The sequence below is a fragment of the Canis lupus genome, chromosome 5 (assembly GCF_011100685.1).
Source record: "Canis lupus familiaris isolate Mischka breed German Shepherd chromosome 5, alternate assembly UU_Cfam_GSD_1.0, whole genome shotgun sequence".
Classification (NCBI taxonomy): Eukaryota; Metazoa; Chordata; class Mammalia; order Carnivora; family Canidae; genus Canis; species Canis lupus.
Genome location: NC_049226.1, coordinates 50,375,435 through 50,392,186, shown reverse-complemented (window position 1 = coordinate 50,392,186; position 16,752 = coordinate 50,375,435). Strand labels below are relative to the sequence as shown.

Below are 16,752 nucleotides of genomic sequence, written 5' to 3'. Positions count from 1 at the left end.
ATTATAATTTCTTTCTCCTAAGAAAATGAGAGGTTTTCTTCTTTAGAAAAAATAAAACATTTAAAATTATGAATATTTCAATTCTGCTTATCTAATATTAGTAGACATATATCTTATGAAAAAATACTTACATAAAGAAGTATGTGTGGTAAATGAACTTTTGTGCTGTTAATTGAATGGCTAAGGTACCAGGGGTAAAGAGTAGATTTTTATCAGATCTTTTTTTTTTTTAAACACAGAACATATTCAAAATATAATGACACTGGAAGAATCTGTTCAACATGTGGTTATGACTGCTATTCAAGAGGTAAGTTTTTTTTCATATATATATATACATATATATGAATATATATTTCTGTTTGTACAAACAGAAATCTGCTTGCTCTTTGCAGCAGATTGACTTATCTTAAGCTAGTATATCTTTCCTTCTTTTCTTTCCCCAAAATATCTTAAAAAGACTTCAATCCTAATTTTAGTACTTCTATATTTTAAAAGATAAATTAATATTGTCAGGATCCCTTAAATAGCTTCACCTAAGCAGGATAAACCACCTCTGACCAAATAAGAATTTTTTATCTTTTTTTTTCTACCAATTAGGACAGTCTGTCTTGAAATTTTAAAGCATGTATGTAAATATATCTTATATTCATTTTCAGAATGTTAGTACTGTAAGCAAATATGGTGATAAGTTTGGGAGCCAGGTAGGCTGGGTTCAAGCCAGTCTAGTTGTGTAAATTCAACCAGAAGGATTCAGAATTCATGTGGTACACGTTGATTCTTAACATCAGACTTAAAGGCTAAGGTATGTGGAATGCAGAGGAGACCTGAGGGTAGGTAGAGTAGGGAATTAGTGAGGGCAAACTTAGTTTGGCAGGAGCATGATGTGGAGGGAGACCTTTCCCAGGAAGTTAGCACTTTGTGTGCTCTGAGTTTGCATTGCTGGCTTGAATTTAAAGCCTCAAAATACATAAATCTGCCTTTCAGATGCAAAAAAGTTATTTTTATAAGGATCCTTTCTTTCATGTAATTGTAACTCCTCCTTTTAAAATAACTTCTCAAATTAGGCTTTTGCCATGTCACACATTTAAAGGTTGTATTTTAAGAGTGTTAATTTATTTTATGGAAGAATCTTTAATATTATTTATTATTTTGTTACCAGTTTTATATAGTAGTTCATCTTTTATAATTTGGATTGTGAATTTTCAGCATACAAGTATTAAATATATCTTCAAGTCCACTTTGCTTCTGGTATCCTCACAGATCTAATGGTTAAACATTGTGTTATTTAGCTTAAGCCTCTAGTAAAGTTTTTATTGGAATAATATTCTAAGGATCATCAAAGTATGGCAAAGGAAAACTGAATATCAAGCATTTTACTGTCCTTTCAAGTAAACTTGTTTTTTACTTTGTAGCATCTTTTTATTGTACTTAACTTTACTATTTTAATTTCTTAGTTGATGAGTAAAGAAATATTGAACTCTCCTACAAATGATACTGTTGGAGAATTAGAACAACAGGTGAGTATCTCAGTATGTGGGGAAAATGTTGAAAACATTCATACAGTTCCTTGGCTAATTATAATTAGTATCATAAAGCTTACATAGGGGAACATATACAAGAATATTTTTCTCCATAAAATTTAGGTCGTTTATTCTGTAACATTTCAATTGAGTATTGTCATGCATTCCCTCATGAATGCAAGTACTGTCAGTCTCCAGAATTTTTTATGCTCATGTTCAAAGAGTTGAGTGACGTTGAACTTCCCTTCTGAAACTTATAATACATATGTGACTCATTCTAAGGGTAGACAATATACAAATTCTGCTAATACCTAATTTATCTAATAAGATAATATAATTTTTGTCATGTTGAAGAAACAGCTCCAAGACCCTGTGCTCAAGAATCCTTTCCCTGGTTCTATTACATGACTGTTTCACAGGGAGCAAAAGGAACTCTCCTCTGACATATAATCTGAACTAGATTCTAGGGGAAGGGGTATAGGGAGAGCCAAATGCATCTAGTACTTTTTCTGTTATATTTTTGAACAACTGTTTTTCATGAGTGTCACCAGTCATTTCATGAAATATTTCAAATTAAAACTTTTTTTCTATGAAATTTTATTTGAATTTAAACATACTATGTTTTTTCTAAATTTTTTGAAATGAAGTTAAACAACATCCTCTAATACTCTGTTGTTTAAATATTTCATAAGGAAAGTTGTATGAAAGGGGAGGTTAGCACTCCCTTTGACAAGGATGGAGGAGGCCCTTGGGCCTGACAACACACAATACAGTTAAGAGGCATTGCCATCTACTTCATGGCATCTAACCATTGTGGTGTTGTTGTTGAATCATTGTATTGTGTATGTGTGTGTATATATAAAACTCTGTTACTGATAGTTCAATTTTTAGAAAATGCAAATTGAATAAAAAATTTTCATAAAGATTTACATAAAACTTTATTTCTGAAAAAAAAAAAAAAACTTTATTTCTGTGGGACTTTAGCCTTAAACATTAGACTGTGAATATTACTCACAGAAAAATAACAAATTGAGACATTTTTTAACAGATACATTTTTTAAAGTTTTCATTTAAATTCCAGTTAACATAATGTGTAATATTACCTTCAGGCGTACAATATGGTAATTCAACACTTCCATACATCACCTGGTGTTCATCACGACAAGTGTACACCTTAGTCCCCATCACCTATTTAACCCATCTTCCCACCCATTTCCCTTCTGGTAACCATCAATTTCTTCTCCATGGTTAACTTATAAAATCCAACACCCAAAAAACAAATAATTCAATTTAAAAAATGGGCAAAAGACATGAATAGACATTTTTCCAAAGAAGACATGCAGATGGCCAACAGACACATGAGAAAATGTTCAACATCACTGATCATCAGGGAAATGGAAATCAAAACTACAATGAAAGCCTTTTTTTTACTGCTATATCCATGCAGTTGAGCACTGTTAGAGAAAAGTACAGCCATTCATTTGAATTGGGGTCATTATAAATGCATGATTTCCATCCACAGTTAGGCCCTTCATCATTGTTCTGTACTAATCAACACCTTCTCCCATAACCCAAATGACCACTGTCTCACACAGCTATCCATTTGCATAAAGCTGCTACCTTAAAATCTTCCCCCTCACTCTGAGTAGTCAGTCATTGTCTACCATGTGCCAGAGAGACTGTGCTAAGTGCATCTTCTATTATATAATTTGCATGGTAACCCTAGAAAGTTTCAAATGAAGACCCAAAGAGAGTAAACTTATTAATAAATTTTAATAGCTATTTTTAAAAAAAGATTTTAATTAATTTTTTGAGAGAGGGAACAAGTGAGAGAGTGAACATGAGTAGGGGTGGATGGGGAGATGGAGAGGCAGAGGGAGAAGCAGACTCCCTGCAGAGTCTGATACCAGCTCCATCCTGGGACTCCAGTATCATGACCTGAGCCAATGGCAGATGCTTAACTGACTGAGCCTCTCTCATATGTATATGATGTACATATACATCATACGTATATGTATGTACGTACATATATTTTTCAATTTGTGTCAAAACACACCTTACTAAGAATCAGGACATTTTGTGTTTCAGCTTAAAAGGGCCTTGGAAGAACTTCAGGAAGCACTAGCAGAAAAAGAAGAACTGAGGCAAAGATGCCAAGAACTGGATATGCAGGTGGGAAAAGAAATCAATCTGAGAAAAATTTAGTCTTGAAGTTTAGAAAGGTTTTATTGTAAATAATTCATTGGCAAAGTGTTTTAGAGGTTGGGTTTCATTTCTTAGAAGGCAAATTTAAAGTATTTGTTATAGGCTTGAATATTCAAGCATGAATTTCATAGTTATTTTTCTCTTAGAATTGAAAATTGCTAACACCTACTTCTTTGAGAAAATCCTTTTGATTGTAGAATTTCAAGTATTTAGATGAGCCCTTAGTTTCTTTTGTAAAAAGAAGAAACTAAAATAGCTACTGCATAGAGTGTGAATATTTAAGTGAGGTCATTTATTGAAGTATTTAGAAGTGATCGACCTGCCCCACCCTTCATAAATGAGAATACCAAGTTTGTTTTGCTAACATGTACATGTATCTGAACACATGTATATATATAATTCTTGAGTTCATATGCATTTACACATTAGCAAACTAAACTTGGTATGAGAGACAATAGTTAATGGTTAGTGGGGTAGATTTTAAATCCACCTAACCATATTCAGAACCTAGCCGTGTTATTGGTTGTGTCCTCTCAGGCAAATTATTTAAATTCTTTATAGTTCAATTTTCTCTTTTGTTCTAGAAATGATGTGATAATAGTATGTATCTCCCCAGAGTGATTATAAGGATTAAATGAGTTGATATACATTAAGCACTTAGAGCAGAACCCATCACACACAACCTTACCCCATCCTTCCTTGACAATTCACAAGGCTGAAGAGAGAAAACAGTCCCAACCATGACTTAGAAGGGAAGATGTACTAGGTCTTGCTACAGTGGAGAGGGTGTCCCAAAAAGTCTTCAACTACACTGGAAAATATAGGGTATCTTGACTGCTGATGAAGCATGAATTAGATGAAAAGAATAAAAGCATGACAAATGTGCAAACATTGCAGATTAAAGAGCATGCTCAAAGACTTGAGCTAAGCTTAGAAAATAACCTTTGCTTCATGTTGTATAACAATTTCATCAGTAAAATAGACTAGGTGGTAGGGCAATAAAATGAGGTTTAAAAGGAAATTGTAGCTATATAGAAACAAATCCATGAATAATACTTAACAGCAGGCTTTATCCTAGGTAAGCTACTGAACTTCAAGAATAAAGGAAAAACAAGTACTAGTCATTCAGGTAGAAAAGGCAAATCACCCACAAAGACAAAATCAGGTTCCCCTACAACTTGAATGCCAGAATATGGAAGAGAGGTTTCTGCAGAGTACCTAGGCAGGGAAGCAGCCTTATACCCAAACAAAGCGCTCAGATGCAAACCTCATGAGCCATTCTTTTTTTTTTTTTTTTTTTTAAGATTTTTATTTGTTTATTCGTGAGAGACACAGAGAGAGGCAGAGACATAGGCAGAGGGAGAAGCAGGTTCCCTGCAAGGAGCCTGATGTGAGACTCCATCCTGGGTCCGTAGGATCACAACCTGAGCCAAAGGCAGGTGCTTAACCACTGAGCTACCCAGGCACCCCTCATGAAGCCATTCTTAAAGAAACTATGTGTTGACACAGTTTAGCTAGCAAACATGTTTTAATCAAAGAATGCAAAAGTGGGAATTTTGTGGTGAAAGATCTGGTGAAGCTTGAATCCTTTCAAATACAGAACTATGTTGGTTCTGTGCACATTATGGTTATAAACATTGGGACAAGCAAAATTCTGATCCAGGAAATCAGAAGGCAGGTCCAATAATGTGTACTTGAGAAAAAGAAAGAAAAATCTCCACATGATACTTTGATGTGAAGTTCTAGAAACTCTGATGTAGTCTTCTAGTTCTGTTCCAGTCAGGATTATTATGGGGCCTTCGGGCAAGTTCTGAAGTGTTTGCCAGTGTTTTTTATTTTTTAATTCTGCTTTTCCCAGCCATTATTCATAACACCTGGCAGCAGTAGGCAGCAATTCTTCACTTACTGCAGTAGCAGTGGCCAGTCTTGCTTATGGTATGTTAGAGAAAACATACTCCTGCCCACCATTGTACAAGATAAGTGTATATCTGAAACAGTGATTTTCAAACTCTAATGAGATAAAGGGGACTCCAGCTATAGAATTTCATGTTTCATTTTTTTAAATATGCAAATGATATACAAGTGTTAAGTTAAATCTGGTGATGTGAGAAAATGAGCCTTTTTTTTAGCTTTTTGAATTTTTCTATCTCTTAAATAACTCAGAGAAACAGAAACAGAGACAGAGAGACAGCAACAGAGGAGAGAGAAACAAAGAAATAGAGAACAAACCAGAGAGAGATAAATGCAGATACATTATGATGCCTAGAACCACTCCTGGACATTCTAAGGCCTGGATAGGAGGGTGTGGTACAAGGAATTTGCATGTTTATTACCCCTTCCTTCAGTCTATGATTAAAGGTGGCTCTGAGGCCACACTGTAAAACATGGATAGGAACCAGGTTGATTACACACTGGGTGTTGAAAATTAAATTTGCCCTTGCCCCTCTACCCTCTTTGGAGGGTTCCTGTCCAGTTTTGGAAGACTGAGGGTATTGTTTCTCTTCCGTTGATCTTTTTGTGAGAGCCTCTCCCCTCCAGCCAAGATGAGATATTCTTTCTTTTGTGTCCCACCCCCACCTTATGGTATGCTTCCATGAAAGCACCTTGAATGTTTTCTGTTGTGTAATTATTTACATTTCTACCCCAAGGATACTGAGGGTTCAAACTCTCATTCTTTTTGTGTATCTCAATAATTTAGGATTGTTCATAACAGATAATAGTCACTAAACTGCTTGCATGGCAAGGATGGATGTATGCATTATATTTAGGAAGAGAAACTTCTTTCTCCTGTAGTCAGTCTGGGGACAGTTCTCAGCCTTTGTGTTGCTCATTTGAGGGACAGTGTTTGTAATCTTTAATTTCCTATTACTAGCTCACTAGCTCACCAATCATTCACATAATTGGGTTGAATTAATTACAATTATTGAAAAAAATAATCTCTCAAACCTATGTAGTAATATGCTGAAAGTCATGAGAGGCCGAAGATTCGGGTTTTTTCAAATGAATCCTAATAAAAATTGGTCTTGTATAAGGTTACAGCCTAGCTGTAAATTTTTAAAGATATTTTTAAATGGAAAAGAAAAAGAATTGAGGGAGCAAATTATATTTGTTGCATAAATATGTAAATAAAATAATGTGTTAGGCACTGGTATTGATGTGCTTCTAAAATTACATGTTTTTATCAATTGTAAAATGTAAACGGGATGCCTGGGTGGCTAAGTCAGTTAAGCGTGTGCCCGCAGCTCAGATTATGATCCCAGGACCCTGGGATTGAGCCCCACATCAGGTTCCCTGCTCAGTAGGAAGCCTGCATATCCCTCTCCTTCTGCTGTTCCCCCTGCTTGTGCTCTCTGGCATGCTCACGCTCTCTCTCTCTGTCAAATAAATAAATAAAATCTTTAAAAATATATATAAGCAAACAGCCTCAGTGTGCAAATGGATTCAGTTCAACTTTTTGTTACCGATTCATTAGCAAAATAATGGGCTTGTGCCTGAAGGCATATATGTAACTGATAATTTTCTGCTATGAGCCTAAAATAACTTTGTGCATATATGTGTGTGTATTTTAGCTTACTAGGTAACAGCATCCTGATAGTAAATTTATAACTAAAAGGGGAACAAATTAATTTTTTGAAGTTTATTGATACATCAAATTTTAGAAACATTTTCTTCCCCAAACTAGGGCAAGCATAACATTTTGAAGATACTTAAATGTATTACTCTGTTTTCTCTATATTAATCAAATTATTTTGATTTCTTTTCTTTGACTTAAACAGCCTAGACCCAAAATTTCAGATTTGGAAGGATCCATAGGAACTATCTAGTCTGATTAACCAAGCTAATTTAATGGCTTAGTCACAATTATAATGTGACCTCGGGACTTTTTTGCTATTGATACTTATGTTTGTATATTTGTTTTTTAGGTGACTGCACTTCAAGATGAAAAGAATTCATTAGTTTCTGAGAATGAGATGATGAATGAAAAACTTGACCAGTTGGATGGATCTTTTGATGATCCAAATACAATGGTTGCAAAAAAGTATTTTCATGCGCAGTTACAACTAGAACAATTACAGGAAGAAAACTTCAGGTAGCATTTTTAATAAAAATTATTCCGTAGAATTCTGTTTAAGAGCTAGAAAATCCTTTCAACAACTAATTATTAAGCATTTTATCACATGTTGTAGCATCTTAGAGCTTTATAGCATGCTTAGGATACTGATTAAGCTCTGAAGATACCCAAATGGTATAAGTGGTTCTTGCCTCTACAGAGCTTAAAATCTAGTTAGGTAAGTGGGATATGTATATAAAAAAACAACAACAATGACGACAACAAAAAACAGTTTAAAATAACTTATGATAAGGGCCAAATGCGGGCAATGGGCAAGTCCTCTGGGAGTTTAAAGGAGTGATCACTGGGGCCTGGGGAGAGTGGAGCATTTCTTATGTATAAGAGGGAACCTGATAATAAGTGGAAAAAATGGACATCTTAAGCTAAAGAGGTGCTTTCCATTTTAACTTTTATATTTCTTCTTAAAAAAAAAAGGTGTTGTACATCTTACCTCTAATAAACATTGTCTCTTGTGTGCTTGCTGCTGAGCCTGGAACCATAAGGCACTCTAATTGTACTATATGTATTTTTTTGTTCCTTTTTTTTGTTATCAAATTTAAATGCAAAAAACAGTTGCAACAATAGTGCAAATAATTCCTTTATACCTTTTACTCAGATTCCACAATTGTTTTTGCAGTTTTTACCATTCACTTTAGTATACATATTCTTATGGATTCACATTTTTTTTTCTAAACCACTTGAAAGTAAGTTGGGAGTCTTGTACCATTATCCCTGCATACTTTGGCATGTATTTTCCTTAAAAAACCTACTGTCTTATAAACCACAGTATAGTGATTAAAATTCAGGGGTTTGTCATTGGTACAATATTGTTATCTAATCCACAGATCATATTCCATTAGTTGTCTCATTGTCTCTTATGGCTATTTTTTTCCTGATTCAGAATCCAATCCAGGATCATGCATTGCAGTTAGTAATGGATTCTTACTCAATGATCTTTAAATCCATAGCTGCTATCATTTATTTAAAGGTGAAATTATCCCAGATTCGGCCTCTAGGAAGCCTGTCAGCTGCCTCCGGTGTCCTTTCAATGTGTTGCTATCCTTCGAGCACTTTCTTACTTTCTGGAACAACAAAATACTCCTCTTGTCCTTTCCTGACTCTGCAGCAGCCATTTTTCCAAGGATCCCTCATTCCTTATATTTGACAATATTGTTTAGAAACAAAGATCTTGTGCTCCAGATGAGTTTTTCTGTCCTTGCTTCTAGACACCTTTGGTGTTGTAAAGAGCTAGGAAATATACTTGCACATGGTCACACTTGCTGTGTTCACACACTTGTATATACACATGTCTGCATTGGTTTTTATTCGCTCACTATAAGTTCATATGGACATCTTTCATTTTAGTCCTCTGTGTTTTCAGGGTTCATTCTGATCTCCATTTCCATATTTTAAACTCTTTCTCCAATAATGAGAAACCTGTCTCCCATTTTCCTCAGTATATTTACTCATATACTCTGTCCCAAAACACACAAGGTAATTTAAGAATTGCTAACCTTACCTTTGTAATAAAGCAAACTATTAATAAGATTTCAGTATGTTTACAGTTCTTTTACAAGGTAACATTTACATATTGTAAGATGAATAAATAGTACAATTTGACATGTTTTAACATGCATACATTTGTGTAATTTCACACTTTAATCAATTACTGTTCATCTCAATCACTGAAGAAAGTTCCTTTATCTTTCTTCCCATTCAGTCCCTACCTCTCAGAGGCTAATTACTCTTCTGATTATTTTTCACTATACATGAATTTTCTCTGATTTAGAGTGTCATATAAATTGAATCATACAGTATAAACTCCTTGGTGACTGGCTTCCTTTGTTCAGCATGCTTGTGAGATTAATCTATGTTTTGAATGTATCTATGATTCATTATCTTTTATGACTGAGTAGTATTCAAATATTTGCAGTTATTCCACATTATAGCACACTTTTATTCATCAATTTTCCTTTAGATGATGGGCATTTGGGTTTCCATATTTTGGTTAATATGAGTAAAACGAGTCTGAATGTTGTAATATAAGACTTTCTGTTGATATATTTTTTTCTTATTTCTCATTGGTAAATATGTAGAGTGGTATTGCTGAGTTATGCAATAGCTCTGTGTTTAATCATAAAAGACACTGCCAAGTCATTTTCCAAAGTAGTCATAACATTTTATACTCCCATGAGCAGAGTTTGCTGCTCGTTGCTCTGGTTTTTTTGCCTGAGTAGCATAATTTGTTCTTATCCATCTTTTTAACTTTAAATATTTCAGGAAAAGTTTAGTAGCATCTCTTTATGACTTAAATGGCATTTTCCTGATAACCAGTAATGTGATAAGCTCCTTTCCATGTGCTTGGTGCAATATATCTTACTTCATGAATTATCTCTTCACACTGTTGACTTGTTTTTAAATTGGATTATTTGTCCTTATCCATTAGTTGTGGGAATTTTGAAAATTTTGAATGCAAATTCTTTGTTAGATATGTGCATAGTAATATTTTACTCATCCTGTGGCTTGCCTTTTCATTTTTTAAATGGTGTCTCTCAGTGAATAGAGTTCTTTACTTAGATGAAGTCTATTTTGTCAGTATTTTTAATATTAGTGTTTTTATGTACTGCCCAAGAAATCTTTGTCTACTACCATGCCGTGAAGATACTTTCTTCTATTCTCTTCTAGAACCTTCCTAGTGTTCTCTTTTACATGTAAGTCTATGGTCATTTTTATTTTATTTTTTTGTAATAGTGTAAGGTGTGGGAGTCAAGCTTTATTTTCCATATGGTTATCTAGTTGTTACAGTATCATCATTTGGAAAGATTTTAATTTTACTCCACATTGCTTTGTACCTTTGTGGAAAATGGTTTAACCATAAAATTTGGGTCATTTTCTTGATTCTTTAAGTTCTTTTCCCTTGATCACTTTGTCTTTTTACCTATATGGTATGGTCTTAGTTCTAGAGTAAGCTTAAAATCAGGTAGTGTAAGTATTCCAATTTTATTCTTTCTTTTCAAAATTTGTTTTGGTTGTTCCAAGTCTTCTGCATTATCACTTAAAATTGAGAGTCAGCAAGTCAGTTTCTGTTTAAAAACACCTTTTGTGATTATGATTTAGGTTGTATAAAATTGAAAAGTACATTGAAAATTTCTATCTATGGATATGGTGTCTTCATTTATTTAAGTCTTTAATTTCTCTCAGCAATGTTGTGTTGTTTCCACCAGAGAAGTCTTGTATGTGTTTTATTACCTTTATTCCCAAGTAGGTACTATTAAAAGTACAATTAAAATTATTCTGAAAAGTGGCTGCTGATATGTACAATTGATTTTTATAGGTTGAAATTTGATCTTATATTTTGAAACTTTTATGTCTTGTAAAGTTTCTTAATTCACCTATTGATTCTGGTAATATATGTAGAAAATCTAAGGCATCTACAATCATCTAATCTATTAATAGAGCTTTACATCTTCCTTTTATTATTTCTGCTCTCTATTTTTCTTGCATTGAGCAAGAGCAAACATCTTACTTTCTTCCAGGTCTTAAGGGGAAAACATTCAATTAAGTACCATCAAGTATGATGCTTGCTGTAAAATTTTTTTAATGTGCTTTTTATCACTTTAGAGGAGTCCCCCTTTATTTCTGGTTTGCTAAAAGTTTTTATCATTAATTGGTATTGATTTTTGACAAGTGATTTTTCTACATCTTGAAATAACAGTGTGGTTTTTCTTTTTCATTCTTTCATTATGATCGTTTAATTTTTGAATGTTGAACAATCTTCTATTTGAGGGTTAGACTAGTTTGGGTCATACCTATTATTCTGCATAAGTATAACTGGATTCAATTTGCTAATATGTTGAAAGAATTTTTTTGATTGTCTTCATAATAGATATTGGTCTATAACTTTTTTCTCTTGTAATGTCTTTTTCAGGTTTTGTTGTCAGAGTTCTGCTAGTCTCATAAATAATTGGGAAGTATTCTCTCCTCCTCTATTTTCTGAAAGAGTTTATGTAAGAATGATATTGTTTCTTCCTTAAATGTTTGATAGAATTTATCAGTAAAACAATCTGGACCTAGGTTTTCTTTGTGAAACACAGGGCTTTTAATGACAAAATTTCGTTAATGGTCATAAGACTTCTCAGATTTTCTAGTTCATCTATGTCAGTTTGAAAAGTTGTACTTTTCAAGGTGTATGTTTATTTCATTTAAGTTATTGAATTTATGGGCATAGAGCTGTTCATAATATTCTTTAACTGTCCTTTTAACAACTATAGGAGTGATACTGATACTTTTTCATTCCTAATATTAGTAATTTGTGTTTTTTCTTATTTTTCTTGATCATTCTTACTAGGGTTTCATCAATTTTATTAAACTCTTTAAGCACTTTATTGACTTTCCATATTATTAGTTTTAGATCGCTGTTCTTTTTTTTTTCCCCTTTTATTTGGGTTTAATTTGCTGTTCTTTTCCTAGACTCTTGAGGTTGAAACTTGGATGATTGATTTTAAGCCTTCCTTTATTTCTAATATAAGCCTTTAAAATTGTAAAATTTCCTCTAAGCACTGGTTTAGCTGTATCCCCAAGGATTGGCTGGTTGTCTTTCTGTTGTTAATCAATCTGAAATATTTTCTAATTTTCTGTGTGATTTCTTTCTTGACTTGTGAATTATTTAGAAATGTGTTAATTTCCAAGTGTTTAAGACTTTTCTAGACTTCTTATTGTAAGTTCTAATTTAAGTCTCTAGTGGTTAGAGAACATATTTCATAAGATTTCAATCTTTTGATACTTGTTTTATTGCTTGGCATGTTTCATTGTGATGAGTGTTCCATATGCACTTGCAAAGACTGTGTATTCTGTAATTTTTGATGACAGACATGTTCTATACATGTCAAATCAAGTTGGTTAATAGTGTTGTTCAGAGCTCTTCTGTAGTTTTACTGATATTTTTGTTTATTTCTGCATTTATTGGAGACTGGTATTAAACCATGATTGTGGATTTTTGCCTTTGAATCTGTCAGTTTTTGCTTCATGTATTTTAGGCACATGTATGATAATGGCTTTGTAATGAAATGACCCTTTTATAAAAATTATGAAATATCTGTGTCTTTAATAATACTCTTTTGTTTTAAAATTTATTTTGTTTGATGTTAACATAACCACCTCAATTCCTTTTGCTTACTGTTTGCAAGGTGTTTATAAATCTTTTTACTTTTAATCTACCTGTGCCTTTATATTTAAACTATCTCTTGTAATTAGCATATATTTGAGCCTTGCTTTTTATCTAGTCTGACAGTCTCTGCCTTTTTAGTTGGTGTGTTAGTCTATTTGTCTTTTATGTAATTTTTGTTATGGTTGTATTTAGGTCTGTCAGTATACTGTTTTTTGTTTTGTTTTGTTTTGTTTAGTATGCTGTTTTTCACTTGTCATATCTGTTCTTTTGTTCCCTTTTCTGCATTCCTTTGGGTAAATCAAATAATTTTTTAAATATTTAATTTCATCCACTGTATTCTCTTTACTATTTGTTGTTACTATAGTGTTTGAAATACTTATCCTTAATTTATCATAGCTTACGTAGAGTTAATATTTTACCACTTTGCATGTGATGTATATTTTTTAGAAATTTTAATAAATAGCTATATGTTATCTCTTCATCTTTTGAGATTAAAACCCTTATTAGAACTAGAGATAATCGAGTACAGTGTTTCAGAAGTGAAAATGAAAATTCAGACCATTAAGTTTATTCTCAGCCAATTTCAAATCCAGAAGCTGAAAGTGTCATATTCCTTTAGTCTTTCTTTTGAGTGTGGAATTAAAAAAAAAGATAATTTAAGTATGTCTTACTAAGCATTCATCTCAGTAAGAAAATAAATGATAGAAATTACATTATAAATACTTGTTTTCTGTATGAAAGGCTTGAAGCTGCAAAAGATGATTACCGTGTTCACTGCGAAGAACTTGAAAAGCAACTAATTGAATTTCAGCATAGGAATGATGAACTGACTAGTCTTGCTGAAGAAACAAGAGCCCTGAAAGATGAAATAGACGTTCTTAGGTATGGCATATCTAAATATAATTATGTCACTTCTGAGTTATTCCTTAGTCATTTTGGTATTCCATATTCTAATCAGGGATTCTTAGTTATTCCTATCAAGTACTGATCAGTTTTTATCTAGGTTCCTAGTCTTTACTTATTTTATGCTTATTCATAGGAATTGCTGCTTAAGGATAATATTCAATTCTTGTGAGCACAATTTTTTTTTAAAGAAAAGAAGGATGGGGGAGGGAAGGGGCAGAGGGAGAGAGAGAATTCCAGGCAGGTTCCACTCCCAGTGCAGAGCCCAGTGTGGGGTCCAATCCTGCAATCCTGGGATCATGACCTGAGCTGAAATCAAGAGTCAGATGTTCAACCAACTGAGCCACTGAATTGCCCCATGTTAACACAAGTTCATATTAGAATTCATAAACTCAAAGTGATATCTTTTTCTTAAAACTGTGTAAACTGAATTACTTTTAGATACATTTAGCTTGACCTCTTTGTACTCAAGAGTATATCTTGTGAACTTTTTACATAAGGGAAAGCATTCTCACAATCCACACTTTGGCATTTGATATAAAATAGGTACAGGTAAAGTACCTTAATACTTATTTCAGGATTATCCCAATGTTTTCTAATTGTCTTTGACAATATATAAAATTTGTATTTGGCTTTTGCCTTTGAAATATTAAGCAAACAGACTATTAATGTGCTATTTATATTTTCTGTTAAATTTTCTCAATTAACCATTTTTATTGCAGTTTTTATGTCCATTTGAAACAATCTTTATACCCATTCATTTGAACCTTATGTGTTAGAAAGTGATTTGGTTTATGTATTTACTTTTGCTCTAGCCCAGTTTGTCAGGTTAGCCCAACTAAAAAGGACAGTGCTTTGTCAGACAAATTATAAGTTTGACAAGTCAACTTTCTAAGTATATCAGATACTTGGAACAAAACCATTCTGAATGCTATACACAAGGCAGAACTGGCCTATAAGCTACAGAGAAGCTTAGGTTTGTTCAGTTGCATTTGTAAAACCATTCTTTTTATACATTGTGCTCTATGAAATGGTTTGATAATTAGTGTGTCACATTTAAGGCATTTTTATTTTGATGCCTTTACAACAAAAAGGCTCAGTGGTGGATTTGAGTCTTTTTCCAAAGTTCCCACAAAGTTTATTTCTTTTGTCTCTCTCATTTTCTTCCTTCCTTTTGTTTTGTTTGTTTGGGCCAATTGCTCACTTATCTGGCTAATTTTACAGCCAGAATAAAATTGTTATATGCATTTACTAGTTCTTACCCAGTAATGTGCAGTTTGTATTATCATAGGGCTACCTCTGATAAAGCAAATAAACTAGAGTCAACAGTTGAAATATATCGTCAGAAGCTACAAGATCTGAATGACCTTCGCAAGCAAGTGAAAACTTTACAAGAAACAAACATGATGTATATGCATAATACAGTCAGCTTAGAAGAAGAATTAAAGAAGGCAAATGCAGCCCGTACGCAGTTAGAAACATACAAGAGGCAGGTAAGAAAATATCTTAATTTTTTAAATTAAAATCAAAAGAGCTCAATTTCTTTTGATTCCTTTTGATACTCTAAGAATGATAGAGATGAGAAGAAGCATTGCCTTATAGTTGGCTGTGAACTTATGATAGATTTCTTCTACCTATAATTTTAATTCTGGGGTTGATAATTGAATTTGAGTATCTAGGTCTTTTCCCTTTTTATTATCTTCTGAGTTTATATATATATTTTTGGGTATTTTATTGTTTGTTAGCATTTCTAGTAACTAATAATAATTGCCTAGAGAATGGAGGTATAACTGATAATACCATTTTGCTATTTATCAAGCAACCGAGAGAAACAGTAAAGTGTAAGATTTTTGTTTTTTGGGTTTTTTTTTTTTACTAAATTATTATTTGGGTATTTTAAAATCGATGTTAACTTCTATATACATGCTATTTCCACAACTATTTAGGATTACTAAATTATATTATTACTATAAATTTTATTTCCAATCAAATTTTCATTTATTGAATTACAAAAAACACTTAATATTATATGGTCTTACTATCTACTTTTGTTTCTGACAAAAGGTTCAAGATCTTCACAATAAACTTTCCTCTGAATCCAAAAGGGCAGATACCCTAGCGTTTGAAATGAAGCGGCTTGAAGAAAAACATGAAGCTTTACTTAAGGAAAAAGAGGTACACATAAATATAGTTGATGAGTAATACATCTGTCTTCTCTTTTTGTGTTTAATATTGTCCTTGCTCTTCTGAGAATGGAAGTCATGTCAATCAGATCTTCTGTCTTTCTCCAAATTAAAGTGTTGGTGTAAAAAAAATAGTAGAAATTCCCTTTGCAGTGTTGTTAATTTCCTTCACAAGGGAAGGTGAAGTCACAGGGGCAAGGCTACATGTCTCAGTGTGCATTTTTCCATTCTAGACCATTGGCTCCTTGACAGTAAGGGCCATAGATGTTATTTTTTAATGGGTTTATTGAGTTATAATGTATATACCATAAATTTTGCCTACTTGAATGTATAATTCAGTAGGTGTTAGTACATTCACAGTTGTGCAGTCATCACTAGTCAAATTTTAGAGCAGGGCCATCACCCCATTAGTTTGCCTACTGGCATATGCTGTGCATTCTGGTTCCTCTCCCCTCAGCCTTCACAACCCTTATTCTACTTTCCGTCTACAGATTTGCCCAGTCTATCTAGAATATGTCATCATATACTTTGTGGGTTTTGTGACTGGATTCCTTCATGTAGCTTAGTGCTTTCAAAGTTCATGCATGTTGTAGCATGAATCAGTGCTTCGTTTGTTTTAATGCTAAATAATACTCCATGCTATGGATATATGCCACATTTTAT

At 33.0% G+C, this 16,752-nt stretch overlaps 1 protein-coding gene and 1 non-coding gene across 3 annotated transcripts in view; both read left to right on the top strand.

Moving 5' to 3' along the window:
* HOOK1 (hook microtubule tethering protein 1) overlaps window positions 1–16,752 on the top strand; it is a 65,610-nt gene that overhangs the window by 27,720 nt on the left and 21,138 nt on the right. Inside the window, exons 6-13 of one of the 2 annotated variants that reach the window (XM_038537367.1) lie at window positions 240–307; window positions 1,455–1,517; window positions 3,609–3,692; window positions 7,649–7,815; window positions 11,765–11,803; window positions 13,745–13,885; window positions 15,198–15,399; window positions 15,971–16,081. In XM_038537367.1, the coding sequence (XP_038393295.1) occupies window positions 240–307; window positions 1,455–1,517; window positions 3,609–3,692; window positions 7,649–7,815; window positions 11,765–11,803; window positions 13,745–13,885; window positions 15,198–15,399; window positions 15,971–16,081 (875 nt within the window). The remainder of the gene's footprint in view (window positions 1–239; window positions 308–1,454; window positions 1,518–3,608; window positions 3,693–7,648; window positions 7,816–11,764; window positions 11,804–13,744; window positions 13,886–15,197; window positions 15,400–15,970; window positions 16,082–16,752) is intronic. The other variant, XM_038537368.1, reaches the window with a different exon arrangement.
* On the top strand, window positions 2,215–2,340 carry LOC119872074. The gene has a single exon (XR_005360270.1). It is a non-coding gene; the product is annotated as a U6atac minor spliceosomal RNA (small nuclear RNA).